The sequence below is a fragment of the Ascaphus truei genome, chromosome 11, assembly GCF_040206685.1.
Source record: "Ascaphus truei isolate aAscTru1 chromosome 11, aAscTru1.hap1, whole genome shotgun sequence".
NCBI classification, from domain to species: Eukaryota; Metazoa; Chordata; class Amphibia; order Anura; family Ascaphidae; genus Ascaphus; species Ascaphus truei.
In genome coordinates, this window is record NC_134493.1 from 54,370,230 (window position 1) to 54,391,451 (window position 21,222).

A 21,222-nucleotide genomic window follows, 5' to 3' on the forward strand; every position below is an offset into this window, starting at 1 on the left:
CATATTTTTGTTTTTCCATTTTTATTTTCTTTCTATAGGATGCAATTGAAATAAGATGTTCTCTAATCGTGGCCTACGTTTACCATTACTGTTCAGACCCCTAACATTCCTAGAAATTACTTTCCGTGGCGTTTGACCGGTCATTTCCAGTATCGTGGCACTCTCTCTATTGTGAAAGTTATGCTCCAAAAAAACTCGATGGTTGTAGAAAACACAAAGGGGAACAGAACAAAAAAAAGGGGCGGGGGGTATTTTCCCAAATCGGGAACTTGGAGAATAAAACAATAAATAAAAATTCAATTGGAAAATAAGATGAGTGTAACGAGTCAACTCATCCCAATTTTGTGGCCAGTACCTACATGGATTGAAGGGAAAAGGGGTGGACCGGGCGTTTCTCAGTGCAAGTGACAAATAAAGTGAACTGTGTCAAGTAAACTACTAATAAGTATAATAATAATAATGGGATAATGAAATACTTCAATCAGTGCAAACCCATCACCTCAAAAACGAGAGAGAGAGAGAGAGAGAGAGAGAGAGAGAGAGAGAGAGAGAGAATCGCTGCTGTACACCCTTGAATAGGACTGTTCGATGTCCCAGCTGTAGTGATTTTTGTCTTCCAGGTAAGGGGGGAGCGCTTGGTGAATAAGTGAAATATATAAAGAAACAAGAGACAAAACCAATAATAGTGTACTCTGTGATACAAAATATTCCTATCAGATTCTGTGTTGGTCTCACTCACAATGTTCTTCCTATGTCATGTAGCATATCAGAGATACTTCTCTCTCCGATAGGAGCCCCTGTTCTCTGTCCCTCGGTAGGGGTTGTGTTGTTATACACCCTCTGATGTGTCACTTGTCCTCATCAAGTAACGTTCGTAAGTAGAAAGAAGAGGGATATCGCGACAGTGTGATATTGTAGGGATAATGTATTGCACAAGATAGCAGGTAAAACAATTACACTCACATTTGTAAATGTTAAAAAGTACGTGGGAGAGAACTGCTGGGGAAACCGCTGGTCTGCTGTATGTCTCACCGATCAGACCGCCGCACCGCTATGCACCGCACGCACCCGCCACTTCCGGTGGTGATCCAACTGTGGGCGGTAGTGGCTTCTCCGGTTTCTTCAGCTATGCACTGCCAGTCCTTTCAGTCTCCAGTCCTCCCAGGATCATAGATCCAACGCGTTTCGCACAGGCTCGCTCAAGAATCATCTCTATAGCTGAAGAAACCGGAGAAGCCACTTCCGCCCATAGTTGGATTACCACCGGAAGTGACGTATGCGGATGCGTGCGGTGTATAGCTTTAACTTTAACTCTGGGCGTAGCAACTCAGATGGGTACCCCTAGTTTTATGTAGATTTTATATTTATAAATAAAGCTGCAACTAATTTCTCCCAAGACATTGTGTTTATTTGTGGGTGTTCTATTAAGGTAGGGTTTGGTGTTGTCACGTACGGCACACCTGTGAGCTCGTGACCTGCATACAGGACGAAGGGTTAATACACAGCTTGCAAGCTGGCCCACTTTTCACCTTCGCAAAGGTCCCTCAAATTAACATCTCCCCTCAATCCGTCCCCATATACCACCTGTCACGGACAGCACACAAGTGGGCACGTGACAGATATGCAACCAGGGTTAATACACACGGCTTCTCTAGCCAACTCACCTTTTACCTGCACAATACACTTTCAATGAGTTAATATTTACCCCTTACTCAATTGCAATCATATCTATACACTTCAACCACACAAGAATTATGCAAAATTAATATCTGTCAGGGTCTCAGGTCCCTGTTTATAATAGAAAAAAACTTGGCACTTCACACACAATCTGTTCTATCAAAATGTGTCCGAAAACGTAAATACTCTCCAGAGTGGGCAACAGTTCATTCAGAGCCCAAAGCATTACTTATTAAATGATTAAGCTTAATCAATTACCTGCAATTACAATAAACAGTTAATAATATAAAAATGTATACCATATAACAACAGGAAAATCCAGAAACGGACAGGGCGAATTGGGAAATATGCACTAATGTTACATGAACAGATTCGTTCCCACATGTCCTGATCCTCAGTGAATTTCCTAGTCGGTGGGTGTTGGGCGCTGCGGCCCAAATATAAAAGCCACAGAATGAAGGCGCGCCTCTGCTTTGCAAACACTATGCTGGTGTATTGGGTAAGGTCAGGGAAGTGATGTTGTCGTATTGTGCCCTGTGGTATAACTGAAGGGTTGTAGTGATTTGCCTTCTTGGTGATGTTGTATATTTGTTGGTACTTGAGTGGTTTAAATAAGTCACTCGGAGGTATATATGAACTTCCTCCCTTCAGGGTATATGCTTCCTTGTGTCGTTTCCTGGGGGAAGGTGTCTGTCTACGCTGTTTACATGTATGCTGTATGTGTGGGTTTGTGTACCGGCAAAAAAGGTTTCGCAGTCTTACCCCAGGGCTCCGCTGCGTGGACCACAGTTCGCAGTTGTCGCGTCCGCCCGGTGCTGTTAATGCCTCTTCTGGTACTCCTTCAAGCTCGCAGCCTTCCGCGGCCTTCCGCAGCCTTCCGCGGCAGTCTTGTCACCAGCTCCCGTAACAGACACACCAAGCACCCCTTCCTCACCGGTCCGTTTGGCGCCAAATCAGGTAGGGGCTGTGCAGGTAGCTTTCTACGGGTGCTCACAAGGTACCCCTGAGGAAGCCAAAATCTGGTGAAACGCGTAGGGTGAAATACCAATACCTTCTGAATACCCGTAGAAAGCTACCTGGTAAAACATTTTATAAATAAACATATGAACCCACTAAGGGCTTATCAGCAACACTCACGTGTTCAATGAAGACCTCTTAAAACCTGTGGTTCTACTGATAGCCCTGAGGGTACTTTATCCAGGGAGAAAATACCCATGAAACAACAATCAGCAGAGAGTGAGAGATCAGCAATAATATCTGTGCTTTTAACCAAGATACTCTAAATGTGAGTGTTTATCTTTATTACCCCTGTATTTTCACCCACAAACAGACTGCGCCATGCGCTTTGTTCAGTTTTTTTTGTCTCCTTTCGTGAGATGCAGATTTGGATGAAAGACACGGCTAAGTGACCACACAATTCTGTATTATTTGCGGTTTCTGCACAAAGCTCAAGATAGCCAAAGTGTGAGTTCTGATCACATCGGACAATCAAGACAGTTGTGCCATTTTCAACGTATTACACTATACAGGCAGTCCTCGGTTATCCGACACAATGTGTTACTCAAAATGTCGTTGGATAGCGAAACGTTGTAAAGCGAAACACGTTTTCCCATCGGAACACTGTTTAAATGAAAGGTTCCGTTCCTGAAGGCATTTTTAACACTAAAATACACCAAATATTTTACGCAGGCAATAAGATATGCAGCACACAAATTATATAGTGTATATACTGTATTATATATATATATATATATATATATAACATAATAAATAATATATTATATAGTATAATATAATATTATATATATACGCTCTTACAACGCTTTGCAACGTTGTGTTTGTGTGTGTGTGTGTGTGTGTGTGTGTGTGTGTGTGTGTGTGTGTATATATATATATATAAATAAAACACATATACAACGTTGCAAAGCGTCGTAAGAGCGTTGGATAAGCCGTTTTGGCGTTGTAAAAATGAACATAGGTATGCATTGCACAGCGTTGGATAAGCCATTCGTTGTAAAACGAGGACTGCCTGTATGTTGTTTCTTGTATCCACATCTGGATCAACACCCAGCGCCCAAGAGAACCTACACCCAGCGCCCAAGAGAACCTACACCCAGCGCCCAAGAGAACCTACACCCAGCGCCCAAGAGAACCTACACCCAGCGCCCAAGAGAACCTACACCCAGCGCCCAAGAGAACCTACACCCAGCGCCCAAGAGAACCTACACCCAGCGCCCAAGAGAACCTACACCCAGCGCCCAAGAGAACCTACACCCAGCGCCCAAGAGAACCTACACCCAGCGCCCAAGAGAACCTACACCCAGCGCCCAAGAGAACCTACACCCAGCGCCCAAGAGAACCTACACCCAGCGCCCAAGAGAACCTACACCCAGCACAACTTAGTCACAATAATGTCTTTGAAGTGAAGCCCGTTTCAATCAGCTCTCCTTGTGACCTTGGCAGCCAATCTCCTTGTGCCTCCCGCGTGAAAATTAGATTGTAAGCTCTGTGGAGCAGGGATTCATTGAGCCTGCAAAATGTTATATACAGCGCCGCGGCCGTTGTCAGCGCTATAGAAGAAACAAAAAAAAATGCTACCTCAATGGACCAGGTGGTAATTTAAATATATATTATATAATATATAAATATGCAACAAATGCACATAAAAAAAATACCCCAAATGATCTGTGTGAATTAGGGACCATGATTAATACATCCAATTAAAAATAAAAGCACTGTCCTGCACACATGACTTGATAGCTCAAATCCTTCACTGTGCTCCTCTGCAGTGCATTGTGGGAGTTGTAGTCTCCAGTTTGCATTCACTTGCTGTGCCATGAAGGTAGCTGGACTACAACTCCCAGGCTCCTCCTGGAAGGTGCCAACCCTCCTGCCCCTATCGTGACGTCGCCCTGCTCGCGGCGGCTGCCGGGAGTTGTAGTTCGCGGCGCGGAGGAGGGGCGTGGCGTCACTGCGCCGGCGGAGGGCGGGAGCGGCGCTGCGGAGACGGGACCCGGAAATAGAGGGAGAAAGAAGAAGGAGGCGACCGGGAAGGAACCGGCGCCCGGCCCGCGAGGGAAGGACAACCCGGAAGTAAGCGGGCCGACCGGAAATAAACCGGCGAAATTAAAACGGGGCGGGGAGTGATGAGTTAACCCCCTCTGGTGCGGGGAGTCCTATAGGTATCTCTTCACCCGAACCCATTGTATGTCTTTATTTATATAGCGCCATTAACGTACATAGCGCTTCACAGTAGATATATGTTCCTTCCCCCCCGTATCTGACACCTCATCTCTATCCATCCCTGTACCAGACCCCTTTCCTATCCATTCTCGCCTTCTATATGTGAGGCCCCCGTGCTCCCTATATGCGAGGGCCCCCCGCGTGCCCCCTATATGCGAGGGCCCCCCGCGTGCCCCCTATATGCGAGGGCCCCCCGCGTGCCCCCTATATGCGAGGGCCCCCCGCGTGCCCCCTATATGCGAGGGCCCCCCGCGTGCCCCCTATATGCGAGGGCCCCCCTGCGTGCCCCCTATATGCGAGGGCCCCCTATATGCGAGGGCCCCCCGCATGCGAGGGCCCCCCGCGCGCCCCCTATATGCGAGGGCCCCCTGCGTGCCCCCTATATGTGAGGGCACGCTACCTATATGTGAGGGCAGCCCGCACGCCCCCTATATGTGAGGGCCCGCACCCCCTATATGTGAGGGCCCCCATGCACCCCATATGCGAGGGCCCCCCCGCACGCCCCCTATATGTGAGGGCACGCTACCTATATGTGAGGGCCCCCCGCACGCCCCCTATGTGAGGGCCCGCACCCCCTATATGTGAGGGCGCACCCCCTATATGTGAGCGCCCGCTATGTGAGGGCCCGCACCCCCTATATGTGAGGCCCCCTATATGTGAGCCCCCCCCACCCGTGCCCCTATATGTGAGCCCCCCCCACCCGTGCCCCTATATGTGAGCCCCCCCCACCCGTGCCCCTATATGTGAGCCCCCCCACCCGTGCCCCTATATGTGAGGCCCCCCCCCCACCCGTGCCCCTATATGTGAGCCCCCCCCCCCACCCGTGCCCCTATATGTGAGCCCCCCCCCACCCGTGCCCCTATATGTGAGCCCCCCCCACCCGTGCCCCTATATGTGAGCCCCCCCCACCCGTGCCCCTATATGTGAGCCCCCCCCCACCCGTGCCCCTATATGTGAGCCCCCCCCCCACCCGTGCCCCTATATGTGAGCCCCCCCCACCCGTGCCCCTATATGGGAGCCCCCCCCACCCGTGCCCCTATATGGGAGCCCCCCCCACCCGTGCCCCTATATGTGAGCCCCCCCCCACCCGTGCCCCTATATGTGAGCCCCCCCCCCACCCGTGCCCCTATATGTGAGCCCCCCCCCACCCGTGCCCCTATATGTGAGCCCCCCCCACCCGTGCCCCTATATGTGAGCCCCCCCCACCCGTGCCCCTATATGTGAGCCCCCCCCCACCCGTGCCCCTATATGTGAGCCCCCCCCACCCGTGCCCCTATATGTGAGCCCCCCCCCCCACCCGTGCCCCTATATGTGAGCCCCCCCCCACCCGTGCCCCTATATGTGAGCCCCCCCCCACCCGTGCCCCTATATGTGAGCCCCCCCCCCACCCGTGCCCCTATATGTGAGCCCCCCCCCACCCGTGCCCCTATATGTGAGCCCCCCCCCACCCGTGCCCCTATATGTGAGCCCCCCCCCCACCCGTGCCCCTATATGTGAGCCCCCCCCCACCCGTGCCCCTATATGTGAGCCCCCCCCCACCCGTGCCCCTATATGTGAGCCCCCCCCCACCCGTGCCCCTATATGTGAGCCCCCCCCCACCCGTGCCCCTATATGTGAGCCCCCCCCACCCGTGCCCCTATATGTGAGCCCCCCCCACCCGTGCCCCTATATGTGAGCCCCCCCCACCCGTGCCCCTATATGTGAGCCCCCCCCACCCGTGCCCCTATATGTGAGCCCCCCCCACCCGTGCCCCTATATGTGAGCCCCCCCACCCGTGCCCCTATATGTGAGCCCCCCCCACCCGTGCCCCTATATGTGAGCCCCCCCCACTCGTGCCCCTATATGTGAGCCCCCCCCACCCGTGCCCCTATATGTGAGCCCCCCCCACCCGTGCCCCTATATGTGAGCCCCCCCCACTGGTGCCCCTATATGTGAGCCCCCACCCGTGCCCCTATATGTGAGCCCCCCCACCCGTGCCCCTATATGTGAGCCCCCCCCACCCGTGCCCCTATATGTGAGCCCCCCCCACCCGTGCCCCTATATGTGAGCCCCCCCCCACCCGTGCCCCTATATGTGAGCCCCCCCCACCCGTGCCCCTATATGTGAGCCCCCCCCACCCGTGCCCCTATATGTGAGCCCCCCCCCACCCGTGCCCCTATATGTGAGCCCACCCGTGCCCCTATATGTGAGCCCCCCCCACCCGTGCCCCTATATGTGAGCCCCCCCCACCCGTGCCCCTATATGTGAGCCCCCCCCACCCGTGCCCCTATATGTGAGCCCCCCCCACCCGTGCCCCTATATGTGAGCCCCCCCCACCCGTGCCCCTATATGTGAGCCCCCCCCACCCGTGCCCCTATATGTGAGGGCCCGCACCTGTACACAAGTCCTAGCCGGGCACATGGTGGCAGCAGGCTTTCCCTGCTGGCACTGATTCAGCCTCCGCCTTATCACTGATAATGGGCAGAGGAGTATCATGTGACCTCTGCTGTCCGAGCAGCACTGTGCACCGTACAATGAGACCAAGTATCTCCAGATACTCCCAGTCTGTTAATGAACGTGCTGCACTGTATAATTATGCGGAGTATCTCGCAGAAAAATTCAGTCTCGGTTAAAGACCTTGCTGCACTGTATAATGATACAGCGTATTACCAATATGCTCCCAGTCTCTGTATATTAACGTGCTGCACTGTATAATGATACGGAGTATCCCCATACCCGTCACATCCTATGAAAATGAATGTGCTTCAATGTATGATATTGAACATCCCCATTTGCTTAAGCTCCTGATAATGAGCGAGCGGCATTGTATAATGGTCGAATATCTCTATACATGGATAGCCTTATAGAAATGACCATACTTGGCTTCTTATCAGTTCCACTAATATATATATAAAGCGTTGGGGCTCTTGTGGTCCGTGGCGCTCTGGCAGTCCGTCGCACGTGGCTCTCTGGCTGGTCCGTGGCGCTCTGGCGGTCCGTCGCACGTGGCTCTCTGGCTGGTCCGTGGCGCTCTGGCAGTCCGTCGCACGTGGCTCTCTGGCTGGTCCGTGGCGCTCTGGCGGTCCGTCGCACGTGGCTCTCTGGTTGGTCCGTGGCGCTCTGGCGGTCCGTCGCACGTGGCTCTCTGGCTGGTCCGTGGCGCTCTGGCGGTCCGTCGCACGTGGCTCTCTGGCTGGTCCGTGGCGTTCTGGTGAGGGACGCTCTGGCGACCTTAACATGTCATTGAGTTTGTGACTTTCCCTCCGTCGGGGAGACTCAAGTGATCGTAACGCACGGCTCTGCATATAACACACGGCTCTGCATATAACACACGGCTCTGCATATAACACACGGGAGCAGAAGGCGGTATTCTAACTCTGTGTGTAGCCTGGACATGGAGACCAGAAAATCCTGCAGGGGGTGCTGCGAGCTTGGGGTGTAGTGACGGAACGGTTTGTATGTGGGCGAGTACAGGAATAGCAGAGAGTGCAGGGCGGTATGGCAGGATTGGGGTGCAGTGAGAGATGTGGGTCAGTACAGGAATAGCAGAGGATGCTGCATGGCAGGATTGGGGTGCAGTGAGAGTTGTGGGTATGTGGGTCAGTACAGGAATAGCAGAGTATGCTGCATGGCAGGATTGGGGTGCAGTGATAGTTGTGGGTATGTGGGTCAGTACAGGAATAGCAGAGGCTGCTGCATGGCAGGATTGGGGTGTAGTGAGAGCTGTGGGTATGTGGATCAGTACAGGAATAGCAGAGAATGCTGCACGGCAGGATTGGGGTGCAGTGAGAGCTGTGGGTATGGGAGTCAGTACAGGAATAGCAGAGAATGCTGCACGGCAGGATTGGGGTGCAGTGAGAGCTGTGGGTATGGGAGTCAGTACAGGAATAGCAGAGAATGCTGCATGGCAGGATTGGGGTGCAGTGACAGCTGTTTGTATGTGGGTCAGTACAGGAATAGCAGAGAATGCTGCACGGCAGGATTGGGGTGCAGTGATAGTTGTGGGTATGTGGGTCAGTACAGGAATAGCAGAGGATGCTGTATGGCAGGATTGGGGTGCAGTGAGAGCTGTGTGTATGTGGGTCAGTACAGGAATAGCAGAGGATGCTGTATGGCAGGATTGGGGTGCAGTGAGAGCTGTGTGTACAGTATGTGGGTCAGTACAAGAATAGCAGAGGATGCTGTATAGCAGGATTGGGGTGCAGTGAGAGCTGTGGGTATGTGGGTCAGTACAGGAATAGCAGAGGATGCTGCATGGCAGGATTGGGGTGCAGTGAGAGCTGTGGGTATGTGGGTCAGTACAGGAATAGCAGAGGAGGCTGCACGGCAGGATTGGGGTGCAGTGAGAGCTGTGTGTATGTGGGTCAGTACAGGAATAGCAGAGGAGGCTGTATGACAGGATTGGGGTGCAGTGAGAGCTGTGTGTATGTGAGTCAGTACAGGAATAGCAGAGGAGGCTGCACGGCAGGATTGGGGTGCAGTGAGAGCTGTGTGTATGTGAGTCAGTACAGGAATAGCAGAGGAGGCTGCACGGCAGGATTGGGGTGCAGTGAGAGCTGTGTGTATGTGAGTCAGTACAGGAATAGCAGAGGAGGCTGCACGGCAGGATTGGGGTGCAGTGAGAGCTGTGTGTATGTGGGTCAGTACAGGAATAGCAGAGGATGCTGTATAGCAGGATTGGGGTGCAGTGAGAGCTGTGGGTATGTGGGTCAGTACAAGAATAGCAGAGGATGCTGTATAGCAGGATTGGGGTGCAGTGAGAGCTGTGTGTATGTGAGTCAGTACAGGAATAGCAGAGGAGGCTGCACGGCAGGATTGGGGTGCAGTGAGAGCTGTGTGTATATGGGTCAGTACAGGAATAGTAGGGTTGGCTGCGCGGTGTGGTTGGGGTGCAGTGACAGACCGTTTTTTTGCGTGGCTGAGTACAGGAATAGCAGAGTCCCGGTACCATCACAGTGCGATCGCTCTGCAGCAGAGGGTGCAAGACCCTTAATTGGCACAAGACCCTTAATTGGCACCTCTGCCCCCACCCTGAGCGGCAGCCACGGGGTTAACGTGCTAATGAGTTGGGTGCAGTATATAAGGAGGTGTCTGCTTCTATTTGTAGAGTAGGGTGATGAAATGCCACAATGCCACTGGCGTTCTTATATGGGGTGTGTTCCAATAGCAGGGGTTCCTCCATTAACCCCATGTGCTGTGCCATGACCCCCTTGGTACAAAGGGGGTTCAGGTGGTGATCTGATTAAAGGGGTCCCCCTAATAGCATAAGGTGCATTGAAGCACGGGGCTCACCTTGGTGTTGGGAAGTGTTCTTGTTAAGGGGCTGTTCTTATCACAGGGATACTTCCTGTGGGGTCAAGCATGCCGGTGCTATATGTTCTTATAAAGGGGGTGTTCCTATAAGACGGGGGCGGCCGACTCCAGTCCTCAAGGGCCACCAACAGGTCAGGTTTTCAGGATATCCCTGCTTCAGCACAGGTGGCTCAATCAGTGGCTCAGTCGTTCATTGAGCCACCTGTGCTGAATCTGGGACTGATTGAGCCACCTGTGCTGAAGCAGGGATAGGCTGCGCTTATAGTGCCGTCAACAGTGACGCAACATCGCTTCAAAACAAATGTATTGAAGCCGTTGCGTGCGCTTACAGTAGGAGCGACGCGACGGATTGGTTGCGATCGCTGGAAGTCACTTCCATTTTACTTTTCCAGCGACCGTGACGTCAGCGTCTGAAATAGGGGGTGACAGCAAAGTGACTTGGGGTGACTTGCCCTGCAGTCATTGGTTATGGCGGCGGAGTGCCAGTGGCGATTATAGTGTTGGCCACATATCCCGTACTGTGCCAGCCTTCCTTTCTCATACTCTTTCCTCATAACCGTCCCTTTATTCCCTTCATTTGTGCACAGGCAGGAGGGTGGCAGTGCCAGCCTTGCCCTCATGCTATGTTTATACACGGAAAAAAGACACTGGCAGTGCCAGCCTTGCCCTCATGCTATGTTTATACACAGTTACAGCATTGGCAGTGCCAACCTTCCCCATTCCACATGACTGTCCTGTCATTGCATATGTAAAGGGCACAGTGGCAGTGCCAGCCTTCACCTCATGCTCTGCTTGTACACAGGAAATATACTCGCATGGGCAGTGCCACCTTCCGCTCTTCATGTATACGCAGACAAGTTCGTGCCAGTCTCTCTGACTCCCCTTTTAAACCCTCTTATTCACACCCAGTGGCAGTGCCAGCCTCCAGCTTTACCCACACATCCCCGACACACCGAGCAGGGTCTGTAAGGACAGCCCTCTTCGCCAAGCCTCAGCCCCTGTGAGCCCCCCCTCCCCTCCCAGCACCGTAATATAGATGCTAAATCGTCCATGAATTTGTAATGCTGTTGGATGCGTTGCAGGCCTCCCTCGGTGCCCCTGCGGTGGGAGGGACAGTGCGCTGGTCCTTGTGTCTCCGCGTGTACAAGGACAGAAGACTCTGACACAGCGAGCGCCCCAAGGTTATTAATCACTGGATTCAGCTGAGCGGACGTCGTGTGTGCTCTTGTGAAATAGTGGGTGGGTGTGACGTCCTTGTGTATGTATAACACCACAAGTATGCCATCCAAATATAGGTATGTGGGGCGCCCATTGTGATCAAGACAATGGCATGCTATAAATACAATAGAACCGGCGGAGTAAGCACACCTTAGTTAATCGAGACACGTATTGACGAGTGCACGCGTCATAAGGTAATCATTAGCATGTATGCTTCCCCCAGATCCAAGGAACAGAGCAGACGACGCAGCACATCGGGTAAGTAGTATCAAAAAGAAGAAAAAACTATTAAAACATGGAAAAAAATCCAGCGTTTCGGAGACACTCGGAACACCGCTTCCTGGTGGGATGGCCCCGAAACATCGGATTTTTTCATGTTCTAATACAGGTCTTTCTCTTTGATACTAACCTGATGTGCTGTGTCGTCTTCTCCGTTCCATGTGTGTGTTTGTGCACGTACACACTGTGTGTGTATACATCTTTACACAAGTTATGTGTTATTATATATATATATATATATCAGTGGTTGACAAATCACCAAAAAATGTACTCGCCACACAAAAAAATGTACTCGCCACCTAGTACCAAACGTGTGCTGCTTGGGCCAATATTTACTCGCCCGGGGGTTAAATCCACTCGCCCGGGGCGAGCAAATGTATAGGTTTGTCGAACACTGTATATATATATATATATATATATATATATATATATATATATAGACCATACGATACCGGTTGCAACACGACATCAAGGGACAGCACGCAGGTAAGTAAATCAAAAATGTTCTATATTTGATAGAAGACACAAAAACCGACGTTTCGGTCCCCCAGTGGGACCTTTCTCCACCTTGAGAAAGGTCCCACTGGGGGACCGAAACGTCGGTTTTTGTGTCTTCTATCAAATATAGAACATTTTTGATTTACTTACCTGCGTGCTGTCCCTTGATGTCGTGTTGCAACCGGTATCGTATGGTCTGTTATTGCTTTATGGGATAAGCACCAAAACTTATTTACTTGCATATGGTGTGCCGGCTGTGCATTGGATTTTATATATATATATATATATATATATATATATATATATATATATATATATATATATATATATATATATATATATATATATATATATATATATATATATTTGCCGTCGAGCAGCGCACCCTCCGTTTGTGTACCGATTAGTCCAGTGTAAACGGGGAAAGGAAAGTTCTCTACAGGCACCACTGCACCTGGGAGCACGGGGCAGCCCGATTGGAAAAATAGAAGAAAAAAAAAGATATGTATTGAATCTCGTTACAAATAAGAAGCTTTCCACGCCATTTGGATTCCCTTGAGAAAACACTGCATGGCACGAAATGCGTTCCTATGCATTCCTGCGCGTTTCATGGATTCCTTTGAGAAAGCGCCACATGGAGTGAAGCGCACTGTCACGGGAGGCCTGGCCTATCACACCAGGGATCAATTCGCCAGACAGAAACACAGAATAATAAAAATGCATTTATTTTAAAAACAAAAAGTATCCACAACTAATCACAGGTAAACAACACACACTTACAACTGGGGTTATCCTATAGACGTGGATGCAGGGAACTCCCTAAAGAGATTTCCCCTGTTCTTTCCTCCCTGCAGTGTCCTCTGGAACAGGACTCCAGGCCTGGCACCAGCACTGGAGTTGGCACTGCAGCTGGAATCTCCACTGGAGCATCAATCTTGAGCTAAAGCTCTCAGCTACTCACAGCTAACTAGGGTCCCCCTCACTACCTGTTATATCCCATGGCATAACTTGGTTACATAAAAAAAGAGTTGAACAAGGTGGTGTCAATATGACCCAGCCTGTCATTGGTGGGTAGAAATGCAACAACAACAAGCATTATTACATTAAGAATGTTACATGGGAAGGTCACAACTTTGCAACATTTCTCCTGAATGTACCATTAACCCCCCTGGTCCCTGAAGTGCTAGAACCAGGCTACATGATGCATAGCTATATATACACAAAATACAAATATATTACTGACAGGTGGGGGTAATGGCGGGCTTGACCTTTATTAAAAGCAGTCACATTTACCCCTACCGTCACACGCATTCCTACTCGTTTTGTGCCATGTGTATTTCCTTGGGAAAGCAAAACGCGTTGGAAAGCTTGTTTGTAATATGATTCAATAAATATATATTTTATTCACTATTTTTCTAATCTGGCTGTCCTGTGCTTTAAGTGCAGCGGCGATTACTTTTCTTTTTGCGTTTACATTGGATATCCAGATACGCAGAGCACACTGGCAGGCCAAAACCTGTGACGGACGTGTGAGAGTACCAGGTGGATTAACCCCGGCTTTCCTGGGTTCCCGAGTGTAGGTACTTCAATTACTTTCCTAATAGGGTCCCTATGGGATTACCATAGCTTTAAAGGTTTACTGGTGCGGACCCGCATAGAGAGCAATACCTTTTCCTATTACATGGGGCTGGGGGTGAGTCAGCCGATACTAAGCCCCGCCCTTTGTTGTCTGGGTTCTAGAGATTAGGTTCCTGGAGGTCGGAGAGTGGAGGAGCCTAGGTGTATAAAATTAAGTATGTTCCCGAGTATATGGGAAGGAACAGTCCCCGTTTGTTATGTTTGCACTAGGGACAGTCCCTCTTCAGGTAGGGTCCTGAGATATGGCCAAGGTGAACTCGGTGGCTCACAGAAGAAGAGGATGCGCTCTACGGAGGTCCCCAGGGTGCAAACGGACCAGCTCCACCGGCAGCTCCTCAGTCCTACATAGTCTGTGTAGGAATGAAAGCTCACAGCAGCGGGATGTAGATCCCCTAGCTATAGTGAGTCGGCCAGGACCCGGGAAGGGGCCAGTGGTGACAGAGCGTAACGGACGTCATGCAGACCGTGGACAGGACCATTGGATAACCATGTATTGTTATCATAACTCTGTGCACGGGACATACTTCAAACGAGAGGCAACTCTCAATGTATTGCTTCCTAGCGAAACATTTTTATAAATTAAACTAATTGGTCAGAAACCAGCCAAGTGTCCGCATCGCCCCAGTGTGTTAAGAGAGGGCACCCGGGGATGCAATAGTCAAGAGTACGAGCCCCCCAAATAACCCTAACCCTAATAACCCCTGTAATTATGTGTGCCGTGTACGGATGGTAGGAGCCCTGGTAAAAGAGGGCAAATAAATAGTGTTGTTTGTACTACAAAAGTTCCTGGCGCCCAACATTCCTACCATTGCTACATCATCCCTCAGCCGCACGAGGCCTGAACCCCGCGTTAGCTAATGCACCCCGAGTTAGCTAATGCACCCCAAAAGCCACTGATGTAGAATCCTTAGGAGCTGGACAGGCACGGTTACATTAATGTATATTTTTATTTACGTGTGTGTAATTCCATTGTTACATTTATATCTGAATGTTGTTTAACAAGTTAAGCATTTTTTCCTTCTATTGTCACCCTGCAGTGTGAGGTTCACACAACAGGTTCCTTAAGTGTGTCACGGTGTGAGGTTCACACAACAGGTTCCTTAAGTGTGTCACGGTGTGAGGTTCACACAACAGGTTCCTTAAGTGTGTCATGGTGTGAGGTGCACACAACACACGGTGTGTGTCCCCTGCAGTTTCTTCTTTTTTTCACAGCCCTCTTCCACCTCTCGTTCTCGCTCTTTCCCGCTCTCCGTTCTTTCACCTCCGGCTCCTTCCTTTTGAGTCACACTTTTTTTCCTTCCCAAACAGTTTCTTATATAAAGTTCCTCCTTCTATAATCTCTGTCCCTCCCTCTCTCTCCTCTTCTATATTCTGTCCCTCCCTCGCTCTCCCCTTCTATATTCTGTCCCTCCCTCTTTCTCTCTTTCTATATTCTCTGTCCCTCCCTCTCTCTCTCTCTCTATATTCTCTGTCCCTCCCTCTCTCTCTCTTTCTATAATCTCTGTCCCTCCCTCTCTCTCTCTTTCTATATTCTCTGTCCCTCCCTCTCTCTCTCTTTCTATAATCTCTGTCCCTCCCTCTCTCTCTCTTTCTACATTCTCTGTCCCTCCCTCTCTCTCTTTCTACATTCTCTGTCCCTCCCTCTTCACAGCTGTCCTCTCGCGCTCTCTGTTGTGGACACTGTCACCCTGTCATTCTCTCATGCCTTCGGCTGTGTTGGGGCACTTTCTGTGCAGCTGGCCCGGATCTAACCCGGGATAAAGTTGTGTGAGAGCGGGCAGGGGTGGCACACATGGGTAGCTCGGCGTCCTCCCTGGCAGCAGAGGCAGATTCTAACCATGGCTTTGCGGGCACTGCATATCCCGGGCACAGCGTGCTGGGCTGGCACAGGAGAGGGGCCCCGGGGTCTGTGTGGGAGGACACAGCCTTACCCACGCACGGGCATGACGGGTAAGAGTAGCGTGTGTCTGACGCTTCCTGCGTGCGTGTGCCCGCACTAATGCATGGAGATGGTACCCTGCACAAGTGGGGCTTTTCTTGTAATGTATGTGTAGGGGAGCCTTGCACCGCTGCTGCCGGCACTGTACTAGTTAACGGATAGTTAGCACAGTATGTGTATGGGAGCTGCCTGCACTGTACCCATCCACTATCTGCATAGTGTGTGTGTGTAGGGGAGGCTGGCACTGCCGCTGCCCTCTCTGTCCCTCACATGTACATCAGGCTGTGTGTGTGTAGGGGAGGCTGGCACTGCCGCTGCCCTCTCTGTCCCTCACATGTACATCAGGCTGTGTGTGTAGGGGAGGCTGGCACTGCCCTCTCTGTCCCTCACATGTACATCAGGCTGTGTGTGTGTGTAGGGGAGGCTGGCACTGCCGCTGCCCTCTCTGTCCCTCACATGTACATCAGGCTGTGTGTGTGTGTAGGGGAGGCTGGCACTGCCGCTGCCCTCTCTGTCCCTCACATGTACATCAGGCTGTGTGTGTGTGTAGGGGAGGCTGGCACTGCCGCTGCTCTCTCTGTCCCTCACATGTACATCAGGCTGTGTGTGTGTAGGAGAGGCTGGCACTGCCCTCTCTGTCCCTCACATGTACATCAGGCTGTGTGTGTGTAGGGGAGGCTGGCACTGGCGCTGCCCTCTCTGTCCCTCACATGTACATCAGGCTGTGTGTGTGTAGGGGAGGCTGGCACTGCCCTCTCTGTCCCTCACATGTACATCAGGCTGTGTGTGTGTAGGGGAGGCTGGCACTGCCGCTGCCCTCTCTGTCCCTCACATGTACATCAGGCTGTGTGTGTGTAGGGGAGGCTGGCACTGCCGCTGCCCTCTCTGTCCCTCACATGTACATCAGGCTGTGTGTGTGTAGGGGAGGCTGGCACTGCCGCTGCTCTCTCTGTCCCTCACATGTACATCAGGCTGTGTGTGTGTGTGTAGGGGAGGCTGGCACTGGCGCTGCCCTCTCTGTCCCTCACATGTACATCAGGCTGTGTGTGTGTAGGGGAGGCTGGCACTGCCGCTGCCCTCTCTGTCCCTCACATGTACATCAGACTGTGTGTGTGTAGGGGAGGCTGGCACTGGCGCTGCCCTCTCTGTCCCTCACATGTACATCAGGCTGTGTGTGTGTAGGGGAGGCTGGCACTGGCGCTGCCCTCTCTGTCCCTCACATGTACATCAGGCTGTGTGTGTGTAGGGGAGGCTGGCACTGCCGCTGCCCTCTCTGTCCCTCACATGTACATCAGACTGTGTGTGTGTAGGGGAGGCTGGCACTGCCGCTGCCCTCTCTGTCCCTCACATGTACATCAGGCTGTGTGTGTGTAGGGGAGGCTGGCACTGCCGCTGCCCGTGCTCTACCAGATCTGTTTTCTAATGGTGCCTTTATCAGTATAATGCACATTGGTGTGGGCGGTTTGCACTGCTCCTGGCAGTAGCATGTATTATGGGTTAAACACTGCGCTGTTATTCTGCAATAACATTTTAAATTTATAAGCAAATGCTTTAAAGAGTATTTACAATCTTGACCCAATCTTGTGTGATAAGACTGTTGGTAAGCTCTTGTAGCTGCAGGGAGATTATCCATGGTGCAGTTTTTGTATGGTCCTGTTTGTGTTTGGCTAATGCCGGCAGTATAACTGGTTTGAAATGGATGGGAGCCTGTATCTAGTGCTACACAGGAGGAACAAGCCTCCAAAGGATGTTTCGCCACAAATAATATGATTGCATATATGCAAATGATGGGTTAGTAGGAAGTCCCAATATATATAAGGGGATGGGAACAGGATAGCAAGTAAGTCCTCTGTTCAGAAGTAGATACAGTGTCCCTCCTCTATTACAAGAGCAATAATTGTCCCCACTGCACGTGCGGCCAGGATTCCAGCCCCGAGGCGGCTGCACACTGTCCCACCGTAGTGTAATAGTGACTGAAGTCCTTAAATGTGAAGCGCTTGGCAGAGTCCGCAGTGTAAATACAGCGTGTAACGTCCCTGGTTAGGGGGGCCCGGGCTTTTACCCCAGGGTTTGTAACGCTGCCGGGTGCGGGAAGCATTAGCGCACGCTGGAGCCGGGGTGTCTCCTTTCCCCGGGTGTCTCTCTATTAACAGCAGCCGGCGTCACATTGTCCCCCAGTGACACGGTGGGAAGACGCTGGAAATAAACCCCCTCCTCCCACCCCCAGCCTGTAATCTGCGAGATCCGAGCTGCTTAGTCTCTGAGCCGTCAATGTGCTTACGTTAGGAGAAAGTGAGATTTCTCCGGGACACGGGGGGTGCTACAGGTGTATTCATATGATATTCTGCTGCATGTAACCAACACCTGTAAGGGGTCCGTCCCTCCTAGGGGCAAAGTGTACTAATGGCAGTGACATGGTTAAGGGGTCAGTCCCTCCTAGGGGCAAAGTGTACTAATGGCAGTGACATGGTTATGGGGTCAGTCCCTCCTAGGGGCAAAGTGTGCTAATGGCAGTGACATGGTTAAGGGGTCTGTCCCTCCAAGGGGCAAAGTGTACTAATGGCAGTGACATGGTTAAGGAGTCAGTCCCTCCTAGGAGCAAAGTGTACTAATGGCAGTGACATGTTTAAGGGGTCAGTCCCTCCTAGGGGCAAAGTGTACTAATGGCAGTGACATGTTTAAGGGGTCAGTCCCTCCTAGGGGCAAAGTGTACTAATGGCAGTGACATGGTTAAGGAGTCTGTCCCTCCAAGGGGCAAAGTGTACTAATGGCAGTGACATGGTTAAGGAGTCAGTCCCTCCTAGGAGCAAAGTGTACTAATGGCAGTGACATGGTTATGGGGTCAGTCCCTCCTAGGGGCAAAGTGTGCTAATGGCAGTGACATGGTTAAGGGGTCTGTCCCTCCAAGGGGCAAAGTGTACTAATGGCAGTGACATGGTTAAGGAGTCAGTCCCTCCTAGGAGCAAAGTGTACTAATGGCAGTGACATGTTTAAGGGGTCAGTCCCTCCTAGGGGCAAAGTGTACTAATGGCAGTGACATGTTTAAGGGGTCAGTCCCTCCTAGGGGCAAAGTGTACTAATGGCAGTGACATGGTTAAGGAGTCAGTCCCTCCTAGGGGCAAAGTGTACTAATGGCAGTGACAGGGTTAAGGGGTCAGTCTCTCTTAGGGTTAAAATTGTACAAATGGCAGTGACACGTTTAAGGGGTCACATCTGGGTGATCCCCTTTTTTAATATACAAAGCAGAAACCCCCTCCCATGGGTCCCTCTCAGCTGCTATACCTCACACACTTATAAAAGCAGCTACACTGCAGGAGTAGGGTCACCGTCCTGTAATAGCCCAGAGATCAGAGGCCCGGAAGGCCTGGATTGTAGGTCTGTAATCTCACACATCGCAGCGTGATAACAATCTAAGTTTGGCCATGTGCCGCTTCTCCCCCTCTGCAATATGTTCGCACTGTGTTTGTTCAGCAATCGGAATCATGCAACACAAACAAGCGTGGTGTATTCACGCTGCTTCTAATGAGCGTGTGATCCTGTTCCTCCGGAGTCTGCGGCACACCGACACACTGCACTTCCAATAAGTCACTTCTTTCCCCTCACGTCTGTAAGCCTCCCTTAGAAAAATTTGTAAGACCTCGGACACAGCAGGCGCGTGCGACGGAGCGCATGACGCCGCGCGCGCTTGCTGCAGAGGCGATCCGAGGCCTCGGGATCTGTAGGAGGAGACGCGATGGGGAGGTGTGCCGGAGGCGTTCCTGTGACGTCACATAAGCGGTTCGCCCTCATTGGCTGAACTGCTCACGTGGCCCCCGGCCGTGGCACGTCTTTATCAAATGATTTTGACGCACGAAAAATCGTCCGTGCAGCCGCGCTCCTTCGCAAAAGGACGGCTTTTTGTTGGAGCCGAGCGCCGTTCTTACTTTACCAGAACGGATAACAGTGCTGCACCATATGCGGCCATGGATCTAATCCTTTAGTACAGGGTTTGCCAACTCTAGTTATCAAGGGCCACCATCAGGTCAAGTATTAGGGATATCCCTGCTTCAGCACAGGTGGCCCAGTCAATGATTGAGCCACCTGTGCTGAAGCAGGGATATCCTGAAAACATGACTTGTTGGTGGCCCTTGAAGACAGGAGTTTGCCGCTCCTGCTGGTGTAGATCCTGTTTTGGAACAGACTCAATTACAGAAAGGCAGCGGGCACTCGGAAATTGAAGAAAAAGTTCCTTTTATTGAGGCAACATTCCTCTGACGCGTTTCGCATCTCATCTGGAACCCGAAACGCGTTGGAGGAAAATGTTACCTCAATAAAGATCAGTTTTCTTCAATTTACGAGTGCTATTGAACCCCTTCCTAGGAGAACATCTCACCATGATCACATAACACCACCTTAGATGAGGAGACGCTGGTATAACAATGTCACCCCCTGCTATAAGAACATCTCCTCCCGGGCCAAACACCCCTGTTAAAGGACATTTATTTGTAACATATCTTACCAGGAAAAATACATTGAGAGTCGCCTCTCGTTTTCACGTGTGTCCTGGCCCCTGTTGTTATTATATGGGTAAAGTGGAATCGTAGCTGGGGCTCTTTATCACCTGTTCTGCTCTCCCCCCCCTCCACCCCCCAATTTCTGTTACAACAAACCTCCCTCTCTCATGTTCTCCACTTTCCTCCTCTCTCTCAACCCCGCCTCTCTCTCCCTTCCCCCTTCTCTCTCTCTCCCTTCCCCCTTCTCTCTCCGCCCCCTCCCTCTTCCGCCCCCTCCCTCTTCCGCCCCCTCCCTCTTCCGCCCCCTCCCTCTTCCGCCCCCTCCCTCTTCCGACCCCTCCCTCTTCCGACCCCTCCCTCTTCCGACCCCTCCCTCTTCCGACCCCTCTCTCTTCCGACCCCTCTCTCTTCCGACCCCTCTCTCTTCCGACCCCCTCTCTCTTCCGACCCCCTCTCTCTTCCGACCCCCTCTCTCTTCCGACCCCTCCCTCTTCCGACCCCTCCCTCTTCCGACCCCTCCCTCTTCCGACCCCTCTCTCTTCCGACCCCTCCCTCTTCCGCCCCCTATCTCTTCCGCCCCCTCTCTCTTCCGACCCCTCTCTCTTCCGACCCCTCTCTCTCCCTTCCCCCTTCTCTCTCCGCCCCCTCCCTCTTCCGCCCCCTCCCTCTTCCGCCCCCTCCCTCTTCCGCCCCCTCCCTCTTCCGCCCCCTCCCTCTTCCGCCCCCTCCCTCTTCCGACCCCTCCCTTTTCCGACCCCTCCCTCTTCCGACCCCTCCCTCTTCCGACCCCTCCCTCTTCCGACCTCTCCCTCTTCCGACCCCTCCCTCTTCCGACCCCTCCCTCTTCCGACCCCTCCCTCTTCCGACCCCTCCCTCTTCCGACCCCTCTCTCTTCCGACCCCTCTCTCTTCCGACCCCTCCCTCTTCCGCCCCCTATCTCTTCCG

General features: G+C 51.9%; 1 protein-coding gene across 2 annotated transcripts in view; it reads left to right on the forward strand.

Moving 5' to 3' along the window:
- The first annotated feature begins 4,632 nt into the window (after window positions 1–4,632).
- CAPN15 (calpain 15) overlaps window positions 4,633–21,222 on the forward strand; it is a 35,281-nt gene continuing 18,691 nt past the window's right edge. The window contains exon 1 of one of the 2 annotated variants that reach the window (XM_075566384.1): window positions 4,633–4,770. Coding sequence is in view for 1 of the 2 variants with exons in the window: in XM_075566383.1 (XP_075422498.1) it covers window positions 15,638–15,795 (158 nt within the window). In the remaining variant the exon portion in view is untranslated. Of the gene's footprint in view, window positions 4,771–15,413; window positions 15,796–21,222 lie in introns of those variants that run through there. The other variant, XM_075566383.1, reaches the window with a different exon arrangement.